General features: G+C 44.9%; 1 protein-coding gene across 8 annotated transcripts in view; it reads right to left on the bottom strand.

Moving 5' to 3' along the window:
• The window catches only part of RCBTB2 (RCC1 and BTB domain containing protein 2), a 30,167-nt gene that overhangs the window by 7,725 nt on the left and 1,661 nt on the right, over positions 1–20,781 (bottom strand). For 5 of the 8 annotated variants that reach the window (XR_014502613.1, XM_083402011.1, XM_083402008.1 and 2 more), the window contains 9 exons: positions 18,731–18,856; positions 18,243–18,393; positions 16,667–16,833; positions 15,480–15,638; positions 10,395–10,502; positions 8,393–8,535; positions 4,818–5,008; positions 796–922; positions 540–679 (listed from right to left, as the gene is read on the bottom strand). Coding sequence is in view for 6 of the 8 variants with exons in the window: in XM_083402011.1 (XP_083258137.1) it covers positions 540–679; positions 796–922; positions 4,818–5,008; positions 8,393–8,535; positions 10,395–10,502; positions 15,480–15,638; positions 16,667–16,833; positions 18,243–18,393; positions 18,731–18,856 (1,312 nt within the window). In the remaining 2 variants the exon portion in view is untranslated. The remainder of the gene's footprint in view (positions 1–539; positions 680–795; positions 923–4,817; positions 5,009–8,392; positions 8,536–10,394; positions 10,503–15,479; positions 15,639–16,666; positions 16,834–18,242; positions 18,394–18,730; positions 18,857–20,781) is intronic. The other 3 variants (XR_014502614.1, XM_083402012.1, XM_083402013.1) reach the window with 2 other exon arrangements.

Raw genomic sequence — 20,781 nt, forward strand, 5'->3', positions numbered from 1 at the left:
CCATGTGCATAACTGAAATCATGTGAAGAAATCATGTAAAAAGCTTCCAACCCCCCTTTTTTCCTGCTCGCTAGCTCTCTCCCACTCTCTCCCCAATCCAGACTACAATATCTGGAGTTGAAGGTCTGGGGCTGGCAGCTGCTGCGCTACCCCATGCATCAGCTGTTAGGCGGGGAAGTTAAGCAGCTGTAAAAAGCCCTGCTGTGCCTCAGGTCTCTTCAGGGCTTCCTCTGTCTTCACTGATGCCCTCTTCCAGCTCCAGCTACAAGGACTCTCTAGCTCTCTCACACCATTTCCAAGTTTCAATTAAATTATTTCCCAATGCCACGTGTATACATGATGGTGCACAAATTGATCGCACATAAATGGGGGGACACCTATATAAACAAATGAATAATCAGAATAAAAAAGGGCTGTTCTCAAAATATATGAAGTATTAAAGACTATCACATGCTTTTCAATACATTCAACTACTTTACATTTTAAGCCTGCTGAAATGAACTTCAGCTCTTCTAAATGAACCCATTTCTTCCAATTACCTACTGCATCTTCAGGAGGAAGACTGATGCTGTCCGTGTACAGGTATTCCAGAAAGGCTCGGTAAACGGGATAGGAGAATTCACTTATTTCTATAATTTCATCGTTATTGTTGTTTAGTACTGAACGGAAGTGCTCACACCTGAAGAATTACATACAAAAGGAAAATAAGTTACGTCACTAGCAAGCAGCTTGATTCTGGTTGTAAAACAGAACAACAAAAAGGGAGAAAAAAGGGTGGGAATATTAGTTCCATACCTAATTTTGAGAAGGACTTTATGAACATGAATGTATTTTCCATCCACTTGAAATCTCACATCTGCATTATCTGGACTGTCAAATTCCTTCTTTATTGACTGAGCTACTGTTAAGTGGTCATCAGGCTCTAAACAAGACACCAATGAATACATTTAAAACACACTGCCTCTCCCTTCGGTCCTCTGTTCACATGAACCCATGCAAAAGAAGCAGGCAAGAGCATTTCAAGGAAAGGGAAACTGAATCATGCAGGCAACCAAGGGAGAGAGGGGACAGCCTTTCAGCCATTCTTCTCTTTAGAACATGACACCTGGCCTGGCCACATCGGGAGTTCTTTGCGTAACAGGAATTGTCTATCTTGGCTTGTGACCGAGTGGTAACCACATCCTCATTTGTCACATAAGCTGCTGAAGTTCCCACAGTTTACACCCAGGCCCCAACCTAAAAAGCAGAATGGAGCAGACTCCAGCGCAACCAGGGGTCTAAGGCCCCCCCCCCCCGGCCAGGGGCAGGCAGTTAAGGGACCAAGGACCTGCAGGGCAGTTCCTCCAGCTCTGCCGCCAGTTCTGAGCCCTGGCTGAGCTGAATACCAGCTTATGATGGATCTGATTATAAATACAAAACCAAAGTGCTAACACAGAACAGCATTGAGCAAAGAAGGAAAGCGACTCCATCTCTTGTGGGGGTTATGGCCCTAATCTGTTGCCTTGGATTTAAACTGCAAGCCCACATTGCTCTGAGCTCTGCCCCCCCCCCCATTTTTCAATTTGATGTCGTTCACAAACTGCCATTATGGTTTCCCCCCCTATCCCTTCGGCTCTGGGTAGTTAGCAGAAGACAGTGCAAGAATTTCAAGGGTGGAGTTTCAGGTTTGGAGCTTGCCTGATATAAGCTAGAAGAAAAAGCATAGTGGCAGTTTAAATCAAAGGCGACAGCCATGGGAGAAAAATAACCGTGTATTGCTGTGAGCCCCTCCATCATAGGCTCAAGTTGTGTGTGTGTGTGTGTAGGCGAATAGACTATATATGCTAAAGACACCACAGTCTCTTCTGTGCCTCATTTCCACAAACGCAGGCTAAGTGGCGGGACTCTTGCAATGCCGCAGCGCTGTGGAGTCTGGGCTGCCATGTAACAGTCGTTCTCTGGATGGTGTTGGAGGCTTCCAGCACAACCCCAAAGGTCAATCACAATGGGGGGGGGAGCAGTTCAGAAACCGGGAAGAACCTTTTGAAGCACCCCTTGCCCCAGTGCTGCCTTGGCTAAGTGCCTGCTCTAAGTAGAAGGAGCAGCACCAGTATCTGCCCCACACAGTTTTAGCCTTCAAGGAAAATGTGCTTGAGGTACCTGCAGCCACTGAGGGGCAGAGGGAGCTGCTTAGTCTCAAATGAAATAGCCATGCAGCCTCCAAACCACCTAGAAAACATAGAATAGGACACCCTTCCCCACAAAGCTATGGGGTAAAACAATATCAACAGTTTTAACAAAAAAAAATGGCCCATAGCTATGGGGGCAAGGAAAGGTTTCCCCCATCTCTTTATCTAGGTGGCTCAGAGCCTGCAAAGCCCCCACTCCTGGTACTCTTTATGCCAGTGTTATGGGTGAAAGAAAAAGGAAATCAAACAGCATGAAATGTCAGCAAATGGATTTTTTTTATTTTTCTAGAAACAGAAAGCTGGAACTTAAGAAACAGGAGGGATGTGCCTGGGGGGGGGGGAGGTCTACCTGCTCAGGAGATTTGCTGTGCTGACATTGTCTCAGCTTGTTAGAGGTAAAGGACCCCTGGACAGTTAAGCCCAGTCAAAGCCGACGATGGGGTTGCGGCGCTCATCTCGCTTTCAGGCCAAGGAAGCCGGCGTTTGTCCACAGACAGCTTTCCAGGTCATGTGGCCAGCAGGACTAAACTGCTTCTGGTGCAACAGAACACCGTGAAGGAAACCAGAGTGCACGGAAACACTGTTTAACTTCCTGCCACAGCAATACCTATTTATCTACTTGCACAGGTATGCTTTTGAACTGCTAGGTTGGCAGAAGCTGGGACACAGCAATGGGAGCTCACCCCATCATGCAGATTTGAACCACCAACCTTCTGATTGGCAATTGGTGGAACCTCCAATAAGGGACATGGGTGGCTCTGTGGTCTAAACCTCGGCCTGTACAGAGGCTTCCCCAAGAGAGTCAGAGGCATTCTGCCTGAGGCAGGTTCCAGGCACCATCTGATGGCCTGTGTTCATAACTGTTTTACTCAAGATGGTGCCTGCTTTGTTGCATACCCAGAGATTGGTGGGTCATTGAGGGAGCAGTTTCACTTTGGGCAGCAAGGCCAAGACTGTCTGATGTGGAGGGCAATCGAGTGGGACTGGCAATAAATTCCTCCTTGCAGCTACAGCAACTTGACTGTCCCAGTCTCGGAAGATGAAGCAAAGAGGCATTTGCCAACTGCTACCACGGAATATGCCCATTTTCTTAAGGACCCGGCAGCGTTTGCTGCTGCCACAAGTCTTACGGGTTGATCCTTTCCAAGATGGAGTTATTGGGACAGGGAGAAAAGGAGGCAAAGTAAAAAGGGAAAGCTGCACCAGGGAGCTGGGCAAATAAACATGTCCTTTTTTTAAAACAAAGGAAAAGCAAAGAGGAGAGCAGTAAAAGACAGAAGGCTAAACTAGGCTAAAGAGAAGAGGAGACAGAAATAGGAGGCAGAATGAGCTGAGCTTGTAGGAGAATCGGCGGAGAATCAGCAGACCCTGAGCGAAGGCAGGAAACAAACTGAGAGACCGACAGGAATTTTAGGATTGCGTTTCCTGCCTTCTGAGCAGTAGGAGGCATTCGTGTATGCAACACATATATTGTTTTTCAAGCTGACCTCAATCAGTTCACAAAATATTTTTACAATGATAAGGATTACTTTTTAAAAATGGGAAAAGCAAAAGCGCTTGTGGCTGCTTCTCTTGGGGCAAGATGGTCCTGCAGAAGCGCTGTGGGAGCTGGCAGGTGACAGTTCACCAGGCTGCTTCTCTTTCTTTTCTACTTCCGGTTGGAAGTTTGGTTAAAACGTAGTGGGAAGCTAACCATATCCCAGGATATTCTGTTTCTCACTCTGACTGATGAGGTCACTGCAGACATACGGTGCCATATGAAGGGAGCAGCAGATCTGACGGAAGAGGCAACCTGCCAGAGCTGACATACTGGGGGTGGGCAGGGCTACCAGCAAAAGGGGGCAGGCCAACTCATGTAAATTTTACTGATGCACAGGAGGCTAATTTCTACACACACTGACACCCCACCTCTGTCCTCCAGCCAGGCACACAAGAGTGCAGGGACATATTCCAGCCAGGCAGGAAAACTCCAGGACAGCTTTCTCACCTTGGGCCCCAAGATGCTCTTGAATGGCATAATCCCTGACTGGCCATGCTGCTAGGAATGATGGGGGTTGTAGTCCAACAACACACAGGGACCCAGGGTTGAGGAAGGCTGCTCTAGGACGATGTGCAGAGAGCGGGGTGGCCTGGGCGGAATCCCAGGAGTCTGGGATTGTGCATTTTGGCCCCAGGCTCCCTACTCCTGGCCGATGGCTGAGCTTCTTGCAAATTCTCCTTTGTGGTTCTGCAGTTGCTCAGACCTGCAACACAGTTAGGGAAGGGCTTTCCACAGCTCTCAGAATGGTCCGGCCTGTGCCATTCAGATGCTTTCCAACTGCTATCACAGCAGTGGTGTTTGGAGCTTTCCTCTCCTCCTGGGAAGATTTAAGAGCACACTCAGCAGAACACCAGACGGAAAGGAGCCTTCAGCAGTCCACGTTAAGGGGGCAAATGCCCCTTAGGACCAATATGGCAGAAGGCCTGCCTTTCCCCTAAAGAGAAGCCATGTCAGAGGAGATAGAGCCAACCCTGACAAGGACTTGGGGCTTATTTCTTCCACCAAGCTGTGATCCAAACTATACCACTGAAAAGAATGCTATTTACATATCTTCAAGAACTAAGTAAGATACAGCAATGCAAACAGGAAAAAAATTGTCTGAAGCTCACCCACTGAGAGGAGACGCCAAGTCACTGCAGGAGTAGCAAAACAAGCAAAGACATCATCCGTGCAGACAAAGTGGGTGAGATGCGGCAGAGTGAGAGACTGTCCCCGGCACTGACCCCACATGTACACTTGGCCACCCTGGGTTTTAGCTGCAGAAGTGTGAGCAGAGTGACATGCAGCAATCTCTACGACTCTATATTTAAAAGCAAACATAAAAAGATAGTGGCATAAGGACACCATGCAGTGACAAAGCTCAGAAGTCTTAGCTGCAGGTGGCCATTCTTCCAGCACCACTTTGGTGGATAAAATGCATATTTGTAACCTTACGGCCTTTCCTATCCCTTGCCTCGACTGTAATTCTGATGGCTAGACTTGCATTTCTAGGCACATTTATCGGTTATAAACAAACTCTCTTTAGACTCTGCCCCCTTGTCCTCAAAATCTTTGGTCAGGCTGCATAAACACTGCACATTGTTCTTAGCAATTCTTGTTTTTATCTGTAAGCAACCTTTAGCCCTGTCAGGGGAAAAAGTGGGGTATAAATAAATATATAGTAAGAATATTAAGAATCCTAGGAACATTAGTTTGTTAAGGGTGCTGGGAAGTATAATAATAATAATAATAATAATAATAATAATAATAATTTATTATTTCTACCCCACCCATCTGGCTGGGTTTCCCCAGCCACTCTGGGTGGCTCCCAACCAAATATCAAAAAAATGATACAGCATTAAACTCTAAAAACTTCCCTAACCAGGGCTGCCTTCAGGTGTCTTCTAGAAATCGGGATAGTTGTTTATTCTCTTGACATTTGATGGGAGGGTGCTCCACAGGGTGGGCGCCACTACCGAGAAGGCCCTCTGCCTGGTTCCCTGTAACCTCACTTCTCACAGTGAGGGAACCACCAGAAGGCCCTCAGAGCTGGACCTCAGTGTCCAGGCTGAATGATGGGGTGGAGACACTCCTTCAGGTATACAGGACCGAGGCCGTTTAGCTTTGTGAGGGGTAAACTACAGTTCCCAAAATCTTTTTTTTTTTTTTGCGGGGGGGGGGGGGGGTCATGTGCTATAAATTTATGATATGTTCTTCTATGCCCAACTCGTATGTTTTCTAGGACCTACAAAGCATTTCAGTAGTCCTGGCTTCCACTGTTCCTGGGTCCTCAAAGTCCACAGCTATTATGGTGTTTGCTCCTCCCTCTCCCTGGCAGTGGGATACCACACCCTGTTGCTTGCAGGCATTGCCTTAAGGAATCAGGTACTCTGTAATGTGCCATTCTCAAGAAAGCACGACACACCTCTGCCTTTCAAATTAAAAGGTCTAGTCTCCATTCAAACATAACATGACACCAGATTGTGTTAGGCCAAATTAACACTTTAGTTGTTTGAGCTTCCAAATATACAATACTCAAACCATGTTTTCAATATTTTTATATGCTTTTATTTCACAACTGAGGACTGTACTTCATAATTTCATGAAGTCATTCGTCTCCATGGTGAAGGAACCTCTTTATGCAAAACAATTGCCCTGTTTTTTTTAATGGACTTTGAACTCAGACACAGCAAACCAGCCAGTACTACAACTTCAAGCTATGATTTCAGATCCTAGTTTGTCAGCTTCATACAAACCACAGTTTGCGGGCAAACATGAATTCAGGCAATGAGAAACCATGGTCTAGCCTGATGGCAACAAGTTCAGGCACTGCCAACTACAGTTAGGGCACAGCAACAAGTTTGGAAAATTTCCCTTCTGTTTTTAATGAATTGCAGGTTGTTGTTTTCTCTAAACCTGACATATGACACACACACACAGCCTTTCTGCCAAATCATGCTTTGTTTTAAAGGAGCCAACTTCATGGGTTATGAAGACAGCAGAAGTAGACAGCCTGGAGGAGCTGTGGTGCTCACCTGACCTCACTCTGGCTGAACTGCTGCTGCATACCAGGACAGGGACAGGTGAAGCAGCGGCAAGGAGTGCTGGACTGCTTGTACCACACTGAGCTCACCCCCCCATGGGCCTCCTCCATCCCAAGATGCGGCAGTGTCTTAGCCCCAGGGAGGTCAGGCGAGTGATGCAACCCACCCAGTGATGCCACCTGAGACTGTAAGAGAGCTTATTTCAATACCATAAACCACTTGGAGATTTTTTACAATCAAGCATTGCATAAATTTTATGAAATAAATACCATATTGGTACTTATTTTTTCAAATTCCGACTGTGAAAAGTTAAAGTGCGACTTAAATTCACAACCTTACAAAAATTGGCTGAAACAGACATGCCGTGAACACCCACCCCCTTAACTCTAACTCCGGCTGGAGCCCTGGCAAGCAGGGGTGGCGGGTGGCTGCCGTTTCCCGCTTCCCACCTCCGCTGACTTGGGGGGGTGCCCAGGAGTGGCAGGCGGTGGGATGGCAAGTGCCGACAGGGGCTGCCGCAGCAGTGCCCACCATGCAGTTCCCCTCTGCCTGCCCCGCCACTGTTAATAGAACAGGGGGGTGCCTGTCTGGTGCCAGGAGCGGTGGGATTATCAGCAGTGGGGCAGGCAAATGGGGAATGCATGGTGGCGGCGCAGCAGCTCCCGCCGTCCCACCCCACCTGGCGTGGTTTGAGGTGAGCTGAGCGCCCCCAGCAGAATGTCTCTCCTTGTCCAGCCGGCCCCCGCTGCTGTTTCTTTTTCTTTCCAATTGTCCATCAATATGCAGATGATACCCAGCTCTATCTCTCTTTCAAATCAGAACCAGTGAAGGCGGTGAAGGTCCTGTATGAGTGTCTGAATTTTAAAGGTGCGGCTTATTTGCAGGTGTGGCTTATATTATATTTGTCTACACAAACCACAACACACCTGCCTGAAAGCAGAACACCTCTCTCCTGGATGTGCCCAAAGGCATCTGATAACTGTGATCCTTATCCAAGTACAAATTGATATCTCATTTGTTAAATACGGTATTAGAAGCAAATTATGGAAAAAGGAAAGTCTCCAGCCAACACCTCTTGCCTGGGTTTACCAAGCACCTCACATTTCCAGTAGGCGAACTGCTTCTTCTCTATTGCAGAACAGCATTGGGAAGGGGGATTGGCAGGCAACCGGGAAGGATATCCTGGCAGGCAAGGGAATTCCCCTGCCCACTGCTTCTCTTCTGCAGATGTCTCCACCTCATTCTGGCAGGGAAGCAGAGAAGGAGCAGCCAGTGTTTGGAAATGGGAAGTGGACTAGTAATGCGTAGTCCTAGCTTGATAAGCTGTAAGTGCAGCTCTATTATTCACACTCTTAAAGCCTTGCACTTCTCATACTGGGAGACAAAAGCTTAAAAGCACACACAAAAATAAGCTACTGTTTCCAAGAAAGACTGAGGAAAAGATACTGCCATTTCCAGCTACTGAGTTGCTCTTGCCCAATTATTTTATTGCCAAAGCACCTTTGTATAGATCTATAGGCTTTATATTCAGAAATGTGAACAGTCTAATAATTTTACTATCTTCCTTACTTATGGATGATGTCTAAGGGAAAAAAATCCCACAGTTGCTGCAGTACAGGCTACAAATTCTACTTATTGCGTGATTATTAGCAGGATCCTACCTGTCTTTATCCACAGGAACAGGCGCAGGATAGGACTGGTTCCCTCTATTCCCAGTGCCTAACTGGCCATAGGAATTTGCTCCCCAGGCATACAGCTGACCTTCATCCGTTAGCACTAAGGTATGTGCATAGCCACAGGCAACCTAGAAAAGAAAAGCACCTAAAATAATTTGTATTCTTACATTTTTGCATTTTGCATCCAAGAAGATTTATTAAAGCTTTTAAAAACATTTCTGGAGAAGTATTTATTTAAAAGACAGTTGAATCATTTATCACATTCAAGATTCACAAACAGAACTTGAGAAGCTGATCTCTCTCGGAGTTTGTGAGAAATACCAGCTTTCAACATACCAGAGAGTCTTCTGTCTGCATGTGGCAGGACACAGAGGGAATACAGATTGACACTTAGGCAATGTGTAAATTCAAAACTGACAGAAGATGACCTTATGCAGGATTAGGAACAGCCAAGGAAACAGGAAAAGGCAGAAGGTGGGCTATCTCAAACCAGTTGTCCCTGCAATCACAACACATCTACAAATACTCAGTTAAGTGTCTTGGGCCAGCATTGCTCAGATTAACTTACATTATGGAACAGGTAAAAAAACAAAACTGAAATGAGGCTAATTCATCCCAAGTTATTGGGAAATAAGTCTTTTCTCATTGAAATTTAGGTTTCTTTTTTATTACACTAATGAATGGGACATTTGCAGCTTGCAAAAGTCTTCCCAGCTTCCCCCCCCCCCCAACCCTTCACACACCCACACCCCTTTCTTTTGAGTCTTTTTATTTCTGCAGGAGAGCAGGGAAGGCTGAGAGGAGATATGCTAGCCACCTTCCAATATTTGAAGGGCTGTCACAAGGAAGATGGAACAAGCTCGTTCTCTGCTGCTCTGGGGAGTAGGACCCAAACCAATGGCTTCAAGTTACATGAAAGGAGATTCTGACTAAAGATCAGGAAGAATTTTCTGACACTAAGAGCTGTTCGGCTGTGGAACAATCTTCATTTGGAGGTTTTGAAGCACATGTTGGATGATCCTCGGGTTCCCTTCCAACTCTGCAATTCTGATTCTTTCAAGGTTTTTCTTCCTATATCCTACCTGTGCAACTGCAAATCATCTTTTCAGAATATGCCAAGCATTCAGCAAATCTCATTTAACTTCCCTATTTGAGAGCGAGAACCCCCTATGTTCTGCCTTCTTTCTACACTACCTAATTGAACCTTGTTCCTCCACATATCCACTTCCCCATACATGCCCACTTGGCAACTTCTGCCTGCAGAACTGACCCTGTACCAGGTGCCTCACACTATTCATTCAGCACTTGTAAGAAACGAGTCTTTTAGCATGGCAGCACCCACCCTCTGGAACTCTCTGTCTATTGACACCCGTCAGGTATCTGCATTGCACTCTACCCAGACATGTAGACTTGTGTTTTAATCTGTTTTGAGCCTGACTGTTGATTCTGGGGATGCTCCCATTTTCAGCTGTCTCATGTTGAATACTTGCCCAGTCCCTAATATTTAGCCATCTAGGAAATCCATTTCAGGATAATGGCACTGTACTGATAACTCAAGTCACTTTCGACAGTATCTCTGATAAAACATTAATTTCTTTGACGATATAAGATAGTGCAGAGTGCTCCTTTTCGAAACTCCAGCTAAGCAGACCCTCTTCCAAATACTTTGCTCGTTCTCTGTCTCCCACACACCAGTTCAGCCCAACAAAAGCCAATCAGCACTAAATGCCAACTTAGCATGGCTCACAGAGCTGTTTTTGGGGTCCTTCCCCCTTTGAATGTTTTTCCTAAATATATTTTGGGCTTCTGTAAACCTGCAGCTTCCCCCAGGCATGTTGCCACCTTTCCTCCTGTATGGGGATAGCGCTGTTTCAGCTGCATCAGTATCCACACTTGGGAGGACAGGCTTGCTATCAGTATATAAGATGAAATACATAGCCCAGTAGGGTAATCTTTTAACGAAGGCCTGGCAACAAATGAAACCTACCCGCTGCACACGGATGCCTTGCAGAGCTGCTATTCTGCAAGGTGTTGGTTGATTGCCACTATTGCCCAATCCAAGCTGACCATTGCCATTGTATCCCCAGACGTAAACCTTAGAAAGGAAGATAATTCCAGTTAGTTTGCAGGAATAAGAGTAAAGAAGAGGGAAACAGGATTACAGAATCCCCTATAATCTTGGTGTAATTCACTATGACACTTTTTTGAGAGAGAAAAACCTTTCATTTCCTTAAGTGTTAGAACCAGTTCTGTACTCCATGGGACCTTATAGCATTCACCTGAGATGCATCTAACAAGAAACGATCCTGCCCAGTCCAATATATCTATGGGTACAGGGGTGATGAAATGACCCGCTTGATCAGAGAAATATCTGAATGCCCCAATTTGCTTGGGTAGATGCTGCCTTCTAACCTTAGCATTAGGTTAGAGCACACACTAGCTAGACTTCTCAGGTTGCAGAGGCAGCGCTGTTCAATGGTTTCCTGCATTTGCCCCTAAACTGATCCCATGAGCAGCTAAAGCCCCTGGCTTTTCTCTTCATCTCACTTCTAATTTGTATGCCGCCTTTCTATAAGGCAGGTTATAAGCTGTAGAGACAACAGCAAAATATACATCAAAGATCACACATCATATAACAATGCAATCCAATGCAAATGAGCCATGATAAAGAATATGACCTTCAAATAAACAACTTATGTAAAATAAAGCAATATGCAATGATCCATTTAGGGTATATTACACTATTAAATTTACTCCCTATTGTAAATAGTGTAAATTTACACTATTAAATTTAAATAATAATTAAACAGAAATGCACTCTCAAACAATAACAATAAATCATTACTAGACTATAATCAATAAAAATAAAAGCGAAGTCAGAAAACTTAGAATACTACAATACATAAATGACCGCGTAAAAAGATCAAACTAAGCAACAAAGTCATGTAGCTTATGAAAGTAACCGGTCCCTTGGTCCACACCCAGTTCCTGGTTCAGAACGTTTGGTGGGCCTCCCAGGGGGTCTCAAGGAAGGAAAAAGGACACTGCTCCGCTCACAGTTCTTTCTCTAGACTCTGCCCCCTCCCCCTTCAGCAGCTTTCAACTTATCATGCCCTTTAATGCTTATGCGTTGTGGATGGGAAATTACCTGAGGAATTGCCCCTAAATTAGACCTAAACAAAATTTGCAGTTTTACGACTCCCTTTCACCCACAAATTTGATTCTTAGGGCAAAGAGGATGATGGCCAGGGGTGCCAGTGGAGGGGTGGCACTCAACCCTGCGCTGTTACAATTGTTCCATCAGCGCAAGCATTTCTTGCCAGACAGAACAATCTCCGCTCCCTCCCTCCACATGTTGACGTGACACATGCACCCCAGAGCTGATCTGGAGGAGGGAATGTGTGGTGCCAGGAGGTGGGGAAGCCTCGCCCTTTTAGTGGGACTCCTTGTGCTGCCTCCAGCTGCTGCGACTATTTTGCTGGATCTGGCCCACAAAGTAAATGAAGACAAGGGGAGGTGGATTTGCAGTTGTTAAAAGCTCAAGGGAACAAAAAAGCCTTCACTAACTTGAACTGCTCAGAAAGGACCCAGTCAGAGAGGTTGCCTTGGAAGAACATTTCAAAGTTGTGACAGAAGGTAGCCCAAATCTATGCAGCTACCAATCTGGTACTTACAAACATCCTATCCCCCAGTTTAACCATCGATATCTGTTTTCCGGATTCAGCTTTCAGCCTGTTGACAGTCTCTAGACAGCTGTTAACAGACTTCATGAGGAGCATAAAAAATAGAGCTGCACTCTCTCCATATACAGACCTAACACTCCAAACTTCCAATACAGAACTGCTCCTTTGATCCATTTTGTCACCTAAGGTGAAATGGTAAAGGTGACAGAAGCAGCTTCCAGTGAGATCTCACCAGAAGCTGTCATTGTGTGACCCCGGGGGCAGGATTCTGCTACCTGAGACGGCTGCTTCAGTTCGCCTCATGGGCAGACTGGCCTGCCATCTGCACTGCCTCTTGGGCACCTCCAATGCAGAGTCTCTAGTAACTGAGATTGGTGCTTCCTTGTCAAGATGGGGGCAGAGCATTCTGACAGCTCTGCCACACAACCGTACAGCAACATGCTGGCACTACCTAGCATGGGGGAAGGAGAATGGATACCCAATTATCTTCACCAGGGGCCTCTCCTCAGCCCTTCTGAAACACTCTTCCTTGCAGCGCAATAGACTTTCATTCAAATGCTGTGCAAGAGGAGGCACAGAGGACAAGAAGGACTCATAAGCTTCTATGCTCAAAACTGTGCCCAGCTTGGAGGGAGGAGTTTACCCTGGTGAAATCAGAAATCGAGCCTTTATGGCAGGAGGAAGCACTATTCTGAATATTAAGAGACAGTTGTTCTCCAGGCACCAGGAGAGAATATTCGGTCAGAATCTAACCATAGAATCATAGAATCATAGAGTTGGAAGAGACCACAAGGGCCATCGAGTCCAACCCCCTGCCAAGCAGGAAACACCATCAGAGCACTCCTGACATATGGTTGTCAAGCCTCTGCTTAAAGACCTCCAAAGAAGGAGACTCCACCACACTCCTTGGCAGCAAATTCCACTGTCAAACAGCTCTTACTGTCAGGAAGTTCTTCCTAATGTTTAGGTGGAATCTTCTTTCTTGTAGTTTGGATCCATTGCTCCGTGTCCGCTTCTCTGGAGCAGCAGAAAACAACCTTTCTCCCTCCTCTATGTGACATCCTTTTATATATTTGAACATGGCTATCATATCACCCCTTAACCTCCTCTTCTCCAGGCTAAACATGCCCAGCTCCCTTAGCCGTTCCTCATAAGGCATCGCTTCCAGGCCTTTGACCATTTTGGTTGCCCTCCTCTGGACACGTTCCAGTTTGTCAGTGTCCTTCTTGAACTGTGGTGCCCAGAACTGGACACAGTACTCCAGGTGAGGTCTGACCAGAGCAGAATACAGTGGCACTATTACTTCCCTTGATCTAGATGCTATACTCCTATTGATGCAGCCCAGAATTGCATTGGCTTTTTTAGCTGCCGCGTCACACTGTTGGCTCATGTCAAGTTTGTGGTCAACCAAGACTCCTAGATCCTTTTCACATGTACTGCTCTCAAGCCAGGTGTCACCCATCTTGTATTTGTGCCTCTCATTTTTTTTGCCCAAGTGCAATACTTTACATTTCTCCCTGTTAAAATTCATCTTGTTTGTTTTGGCCCAGTTCTCTAATCTGTCAAGGTCGTTTTGAAGTGTGATCCTGTCCTCTGGGGTGTTAGCCACCCCTCCCAGTTTGGTGTCATCTGCAAATTTGATCAGGATGCCCTTGAGTCCATCCTCCAAGTCGTTGATAAAGATGTTGAATAAGACCGGGCCCAAGACAGAACCCTGTGGCACCCCACTAGTCACTCTTCTCCAGGATGAAGAGGAACCATTGATGAGCACCCTTTGGGTCCGGTCAGTCAGCCAGTTACAAATCCACTGAGTGGTAGCATAGTCAAGACCGCATTTTACCAGCTTCTTTACAAGAATATCATGGGGCACCTTGTCAAATGCCTTGCTGAAATCAAGGTAGGCTACATCCACTGCGTTCCCTTCATCTACCAGGCTTGTAATTTTGTCAAAAAATGAGATCAGGTTCGTCTGACATGACTTATTTTTCAGAAATCCATGCTGACTATTGGTGATCACAGCATTCCTTTCTAGGTGCTCACAGATTGTTTGCTTAATGATCTGCTCCAGAATCTTCCCTGGTATTGATGTCAGACTGACTGGGCGGTAATTATTTGGGTCCTCTCTTTTCCCCTTTTTGAAAATAGGGACAACATTTGCCCTCCTCCAGTCTGCTGGGACTTCGCCTGTTCTCCAGGAATTCTCAAAGATGATTGCCAGTGGTTCTGAGATCACATCTGCCAGTTCTTTTAATACTCTTGGATGCAGTTCATCTGGCCCTGGAGACTTGAATACATCTAAACTAGCCAAGTATTCTTGTACTATCTCCTTAGTTATTCTGGGCTGTGTTTTCTCTGCTGAATCATTTGCTCCAAATTCTTCAGGTCGGGCATTGTTTTCTTTATCGGAGAAGACTGAGGCAAAGAAGGCATTGAGGAGTTCAGCCCTTTCTGTGTCCCCTGTTTGCATTTCACCATCTTCTCCTCTGAGTGACCCCACTGTTTCTTTGTTCTTCCTTTTGCTACGAACATACCCATAAAAGCCTTTTTTGTTGCTTTTAGCCTCTCTAGCAAGCCTGAGTTCATTCTGTGCTTTAGCTTTTCTGACTTTGTGTCTACACGTGCTGGCTATTTGTTTGAATTCCTCTTTGGTGGTTTCCCCCCTTTTCCATTTTTTGTACACATCCTTTTTTAATCTTAACTCAGTTAAAAGTTCTTTAGATAGCCACCCTGGCTTCTTTAGGCACCTTCCATGTTTCCGTCTCATTGGTATTGCCTGAAGTTGTGCTTTTACTATCTCCCTCTTAACAAACTCCCAACCATCATGAACTCCCTTTCCTTTTAGTATTACTGTCCATGGGATCTCACCCAGCACTTCCCTAAGCTTTATGAAGTCGGCTTTCTTAAAGTCAAGAAATTGAGTCCTAGTATGCTTGGCTGCTCCTTTCCGTTGTATAGTAAACTTCAGAAGAGCATGATCACTTGCGCCTAATGATCCTTCCACTTCTACCCCATTAACCAGGTCATCGACATTGGTTAGGACCAGATCTAAAATGGCTGTTCCTCTTGTTGCTTCTCCCACTTTCTGGACAATGAAGTTGTCTGCAAGGCCAGTGAGGAATCTGTTTGACCTTATGCTCTTGGCTGAGTTTGACATCCAACAAATATCTGGGTAATTGAAGTCCCCCATTACTACTATCTCCCTTCCTTTTGCATGCTTGGCCATCTGTTCCAGGAAGGCATCATCTATGTCTCACCGGACTTATTATAATTAAAGATCGGCCTTAATTAGCAGCATTGTCTACTGTAGGGAGACACAGTCAACAACTTAAACCACAAGATTACACACCATAAAGAAAAACAGCCCTTTTAATTCTAAAGAATTCTCTTACCTCCCCATTTTCTACCACTGCCATTGAGCACATCTGGCCACAAGCAATGTTAATTGCAATCTTGCTTTGTAAGCAGCTAGTGACTCTCCGTGGAATTGGCTGGTTGGCTGTTGAGCCAGATCCAACTTGCCCTGAATTGTTGTAGCCCCATGTATAAACCTGTAAAGAAACAAACTATATTATACAGTTATAATCCCATATTGAGAGAAATGCCAGGTCCATTTAATTCAATGGCAAAGGTAAAGGTAAAGGGACCCCTGACCGTTAGGTCCAGTCGTGGACGACTCTGGGATTGAGGTACTCATCTCGCTTTACTGGCCGAGGGAAATGGCATACAGCTTCCGGGTCATGTGGCCAGCATGACTAAGCTGCTTCTGGTGAACCAGAGCAGCGTATGGAAACATCGTTTACCTTCCAGTCAGAGTGGTACCTATTTATCTACTTGCACTTCATGCTTTCGAACTGCTGGGTTGGCAAGAGCAGGGACCGAGCAACAGCTCATCCCGTCGCGGGATTCGAACAGCGACCTTCTGATCGGCAAGCCCTAGGCTCTGTGGTTTAACCCACAGTGCCACCCGCGTCCCTTAATTCAATGGTACTCACTTCCAATAAACACATTTAAGATTACACTAATGTCAAAGACAAATGCTAAATTAAATCTCAGTTGATTTAGGCCGATGCAAATTTTTGTGACTCAAAATTTTCTGGAAAATTCATGTCACTGATAGGTCTGTGAAGAAATCATCCCAAAAGCAAACAAATAGAAACAAATATTATTTGGAAGTTACATCTCAAAAAGAGTTCTTTCATTTTTGGTTTCTTGATACTAGATAAGATTGGCTCTCGTTTGTGGAAGCAATTACTAGGACAACAATGTGAGGATTCACGTATCTGAGCTAGTATCCCATTATATCTGGGATTCCCAGAGCAGATATTAACAATAATGTAATATAGTACATTTTAAAACAACACACATCCCCTTGTCTAACCTCAGAAACTAAGGAAAGAGACATTATTTTTGCAGTGGTTATGTAGCCCAAAAGGGCTACCAATGTAGCCCAGTGAACTTTCAGATGGCTATCAGCATACAATTTACACCCGTTTTATCCAATCCAGAGTGCTTGCCCCTTTTCGTTTCAGATATAAAATTCCAGTTACTTCAACAAGATTCTGATAGATTTTCTTACCTCTCCATCAGATGTTAAAACCATTGAATGATGTGAGCCACAGGCAACTTCAATCACCTTTTTGTTTAACAAGTTGGTGGAGATTTGGCAAGGAACTAAACTATGGTTGGTTGTTCCATTTCCCAGTTGACTATAAGCATTATGTCCCCACGTATATACTTCTCCTTCTACAATATAAAAAGAAAATAACTTTGAAAACATTACAAGCTATCTTTTTCCCAACTAAAGAGAAAAAATAAACAATGGCTGAAGCTTTTTGTTCCATATATTGTCCTCTGCTGTGATTTAACCACTATGTACATAGAACACGATTAAGGGCAAATGTCAATTCAAGCATTAGCAAGCATTAATGGAGACAATAATGGTTCAAAAAAGTAAAAGGGATGGGTTGTGCTCTATTAGCATTCCATATATTGTCAAGCCTTCAAATGAAACAATTTAAATCTTGAGGAGAATGTGCGAAGTTATATAACCCCCTCCTCTTTTTGGCAAAGTAAAATCTCCATGCATCTCAAAGTATAATATTCTCTCCTACTGGAACTTTATCCAGCAATTAGACACCTGAGGCAGATCTTTTAGGTTTAGTGTTGCAATCTCTCATTGCTTAAAAACAAAAACAAAAAAAGACCCCAATCAGCTGTTCCATTTATCTCTACAGTGCATTGGATCCAGATTCACATCCTCTCTACGACCCAACCTTGTAGAACTGAATCAACAGGGAAAGGCCTGCTGAAACAAGTTCGGTCTGGGATTGGAGGCAGCAACTACAAAAAGCTTTTCAACTTTGCTTTAGTCATTTTGTCGTGCCCGACTCTTTGTGACCCATGGACCAGAGCACGCCAGGCACTCCTGTCTTCCACTGCCTCCCGCAGTTTGGTCAAACTCATGCTGGTAGCTTCGAGAACACTGTCCAACCATCTCGTCCTCTGTCATCCCCTTCTCCTTGCGCCCTCCATCTTTCCCAACATCAGGGTCTTTTCCAGGGAGTCTTCTCTTCTCATGAGGTGGCCAAAGTATTGGGGCCTCAGCTTCAGGATCTGTCCTTCTAGTGAGCACTCAGGGCTGATTTCCTTAAGAATGGATAGGTTTGATCTTCTTGCATTCATGAGGAATGTGCCCCATAGCCTTTAGAGGCTTGAGAGCACTGAATCAAGAGCACAGAAAGTGTAACATGGATATATTCTAAGAGTTAGGAAAGCCTTGCTCTTTCCTTAGTGTTTCTACATGTTGTCCCTTGGTGTTTTTGAATCTGAGCTTGGCTTCACCAGCAAAATATGACTGTTCCTTCGTTATCTGCTTTTGAATCTCTAATAGTCAAAACATTATTAACACAGACCATTTTCATTTATTATCATAAGAGTCCCAGGATCTGGACCTTCCAGGAGGTAACACAAGTATGCCCATGAAAAAATAAGGAACTGGACTCAATAATCACCCCAGAATCGAAAACTTAATATGTTCTTCCTTATCAGTGTAAAGAGTAGATACTGCTTTTCTCTTACAGTTAAAAATTAAATATCCCTGTCAAAGTAGACTAACAGAGTAGACTAACCACATTGAAAAGCACACAACATACCAGTGGTAGCAGCAACAACATGGGGGCCACTTCCATAGCTGAGGCAGGCTAGTTTTTTGCCACATAATGTATCTAACCTTCGAGGTTCAATGCTGCTCTGTGTGTCACCGATTCCCAAACAACCACTGCAGTTAGTGCCAAGCGCAAAAACCTGTCACACAGTGATACTGTTAGTACAGAAAATATTTACTATCATAGCATTTCAGACTGAAAGTTTAATAAAATAGTTACAGTTTTTAAGATTTTGTCAGATATTTTAATCAGAACTATATCTTTGTTAAAGAAAATCAGAATTCTGCAGCAAGGATAACTGTTTTGGCACAGTAAAAAATTGTGCAAGGCAAGTTGACATCCACTCCTAGTGTACCATTTACTGTGCTTGCAATCGCCTTGAAGTCCTGTGCCCTGGAAATCTTAATCCAATGTGTGCTTAGACAAACATGATGTAGAGGCAAACAGTTATTAATTGTTATATCTGCAAAAGTTACCTCATCATTTTCAGTTGCATAAAGTACTTCATTGCCTGCACTGCCAAATACACAGGCCTGGCGAATTAACTTCAGCTCCTCTTGAGAGCGGAGAGCAAATATTGGCCATTTCCCAACATCCAACATCTGTTCCAATAAAAACAATATATTGTAGATCAGTCTAAATAGGTTAAATGCTTCTTTTCATATTGTTATTTTTAAATCATCACAAGTATTACATTGTTTTGAAACAGTTGTCCTGTCCATTTCACTAAAGATAAATGTGAATATAAACTAAGTAAGAAAAGGCAACCAAATGACAAATGAAAAACAAATAAGACAGCAAATTATGAACCTAATCCCAACTACACATATCACTTTAAAACTACTTCCTCCCACTTTATATGTTTTTAAATACATGTATCTGCTACAATGTTACCTTGGTTGTTGAACGCTTCAGAAGCCGAACATTTTGGTTTTCAAACACCAAAAACCCGGAAGTGAATGCTTCTGTTTTTGAACGTGCCTCAGAAGTCGAACGGCTTCCGAGGTGCGTTTCTCCATTTTCTCAATGGAATTTGCCAACCGCCCATTGTGTCTTGGTTGCCGAACATTTTGGAAGTTGAACGGTCTTCCAGAACAGATTACGTTCAACAACCTAGGTACCACTGTACTATGATTTGTAGGTTCTCCTTGAGCAATACAGTGGTACCTCGGGTTACGAACTTAATTCGTTCTGGAGGTCTGTTCTTAACCTGAAACCGTTCTTAACCTGAGGTACCACTTTCGCTAACGGGGCCTCCCGCTGCCGCCGCTGCACGATTTTCGTTCTCATCCTGGGGCAAAGTTCTCAACTCGAGGTACTACTTCCGGGTTAGCAGAGTTTGTAACCTCAAGCGTTTGTAACCCGAGGTATCACGGTACATACTTTGTCCACATAATCGACTCCTTGGGAGCCAGCTCCTGTTTATTGCATGTCGGTCAACACACAGAGAGAAAAGCATTCCTTTTCAACCCTACAAAACATCACGACACTTATTGCAGGGTAGTCCAACCCACAGCCCATTGAATGAGGTTCTTATAAGCACATTGCATACAATTTAGAGTTCCTTTTTGGGCTGAGCAGAAGAAGATTCACAAAACAGAGACTGAAGTCTGGATTTTTTGTTGCCGGAGTTCTGTTGGGACTGCAGCAGCACAAGTATACTCAGAGAGCGTTTCTCTCGTGGACTCACTGTTATGTAGGCATACTAGAGACCGAATCGCTATGGCCTGTGAAGGCTGGCATTTCCCCTCTTCCCCTTTCTAGCACAGTGTTGCATATGACTCACACCACCGTAGACTTCACTCATGGCTCTGTGGCGGGTGGTTTCTTGGCGATGTTCATCTTTGAATCCAGGGCGGCTCAGCTAAGTGCAGAAAGCGCGGCTGGTGAGTCTTGGCTTGAGATTCACGGCACGGCATCCACCCTTCACTGAGGCAGCCTTTGGGAGGGGGAATGGATGTCCCAAGCTGCCTGTTCTCTTCACGCTTCTGCTGCACAGGCTCCATCCTCTGGCTCCTTCTCATTCCAAGGGTCCTAGTTGCGCTGCACACAGCTAAGTATAGCTGTCGCATGTCCTTCGCAGCCACAAGGGGCAGCTGACAGTGCAGCTTAAAAAAAAAGGCAGGCAGGCAAGTTGGCAGTTTGGGCTCACAGACAGACGTTCAGGCTGCTTCTCAAATGCCATGTACCATGGTGTACCATGTATGTTATAGGCACACAGCCTGCAATCCAAGGCACCATTACTCTGGAGTAAGAACCACTGCAATAAATGGGACTTGCTCCCAAGGAAATGTACACAAGTTCAATAGGTAACCTTTACAACAGGGACGGGAATCTGTGGCCCTCCAAATGTTGATGCTCTGTCACCCCTACCTATGGTCTGTGCTTGTTGTGGAAGTTGGGGGGTTGAGGTCAGATGAGGGAAGGGGTGGGCTGCAGGCCACACTGTTCACAGCGCCCTTGCTGGGGGGGCGTGTGTGTGAAGTTAACTGTGGGGCAGCTGCCACTGCTGCTGGTTCCCCTTCTA

The sequence above is a fragment of the Podarcis tiliguerta genome, assembly GCF_965153285.1.
Source record: "Podarcis tiliguerta genome assembly, chromosome: 1".
Lineage (NCBI taxonomy): Eukaryota > Metazoa > Chordata > Lepidosauria > Squamata > Lacertidae > Podarcis > Podarcis tiliguerta.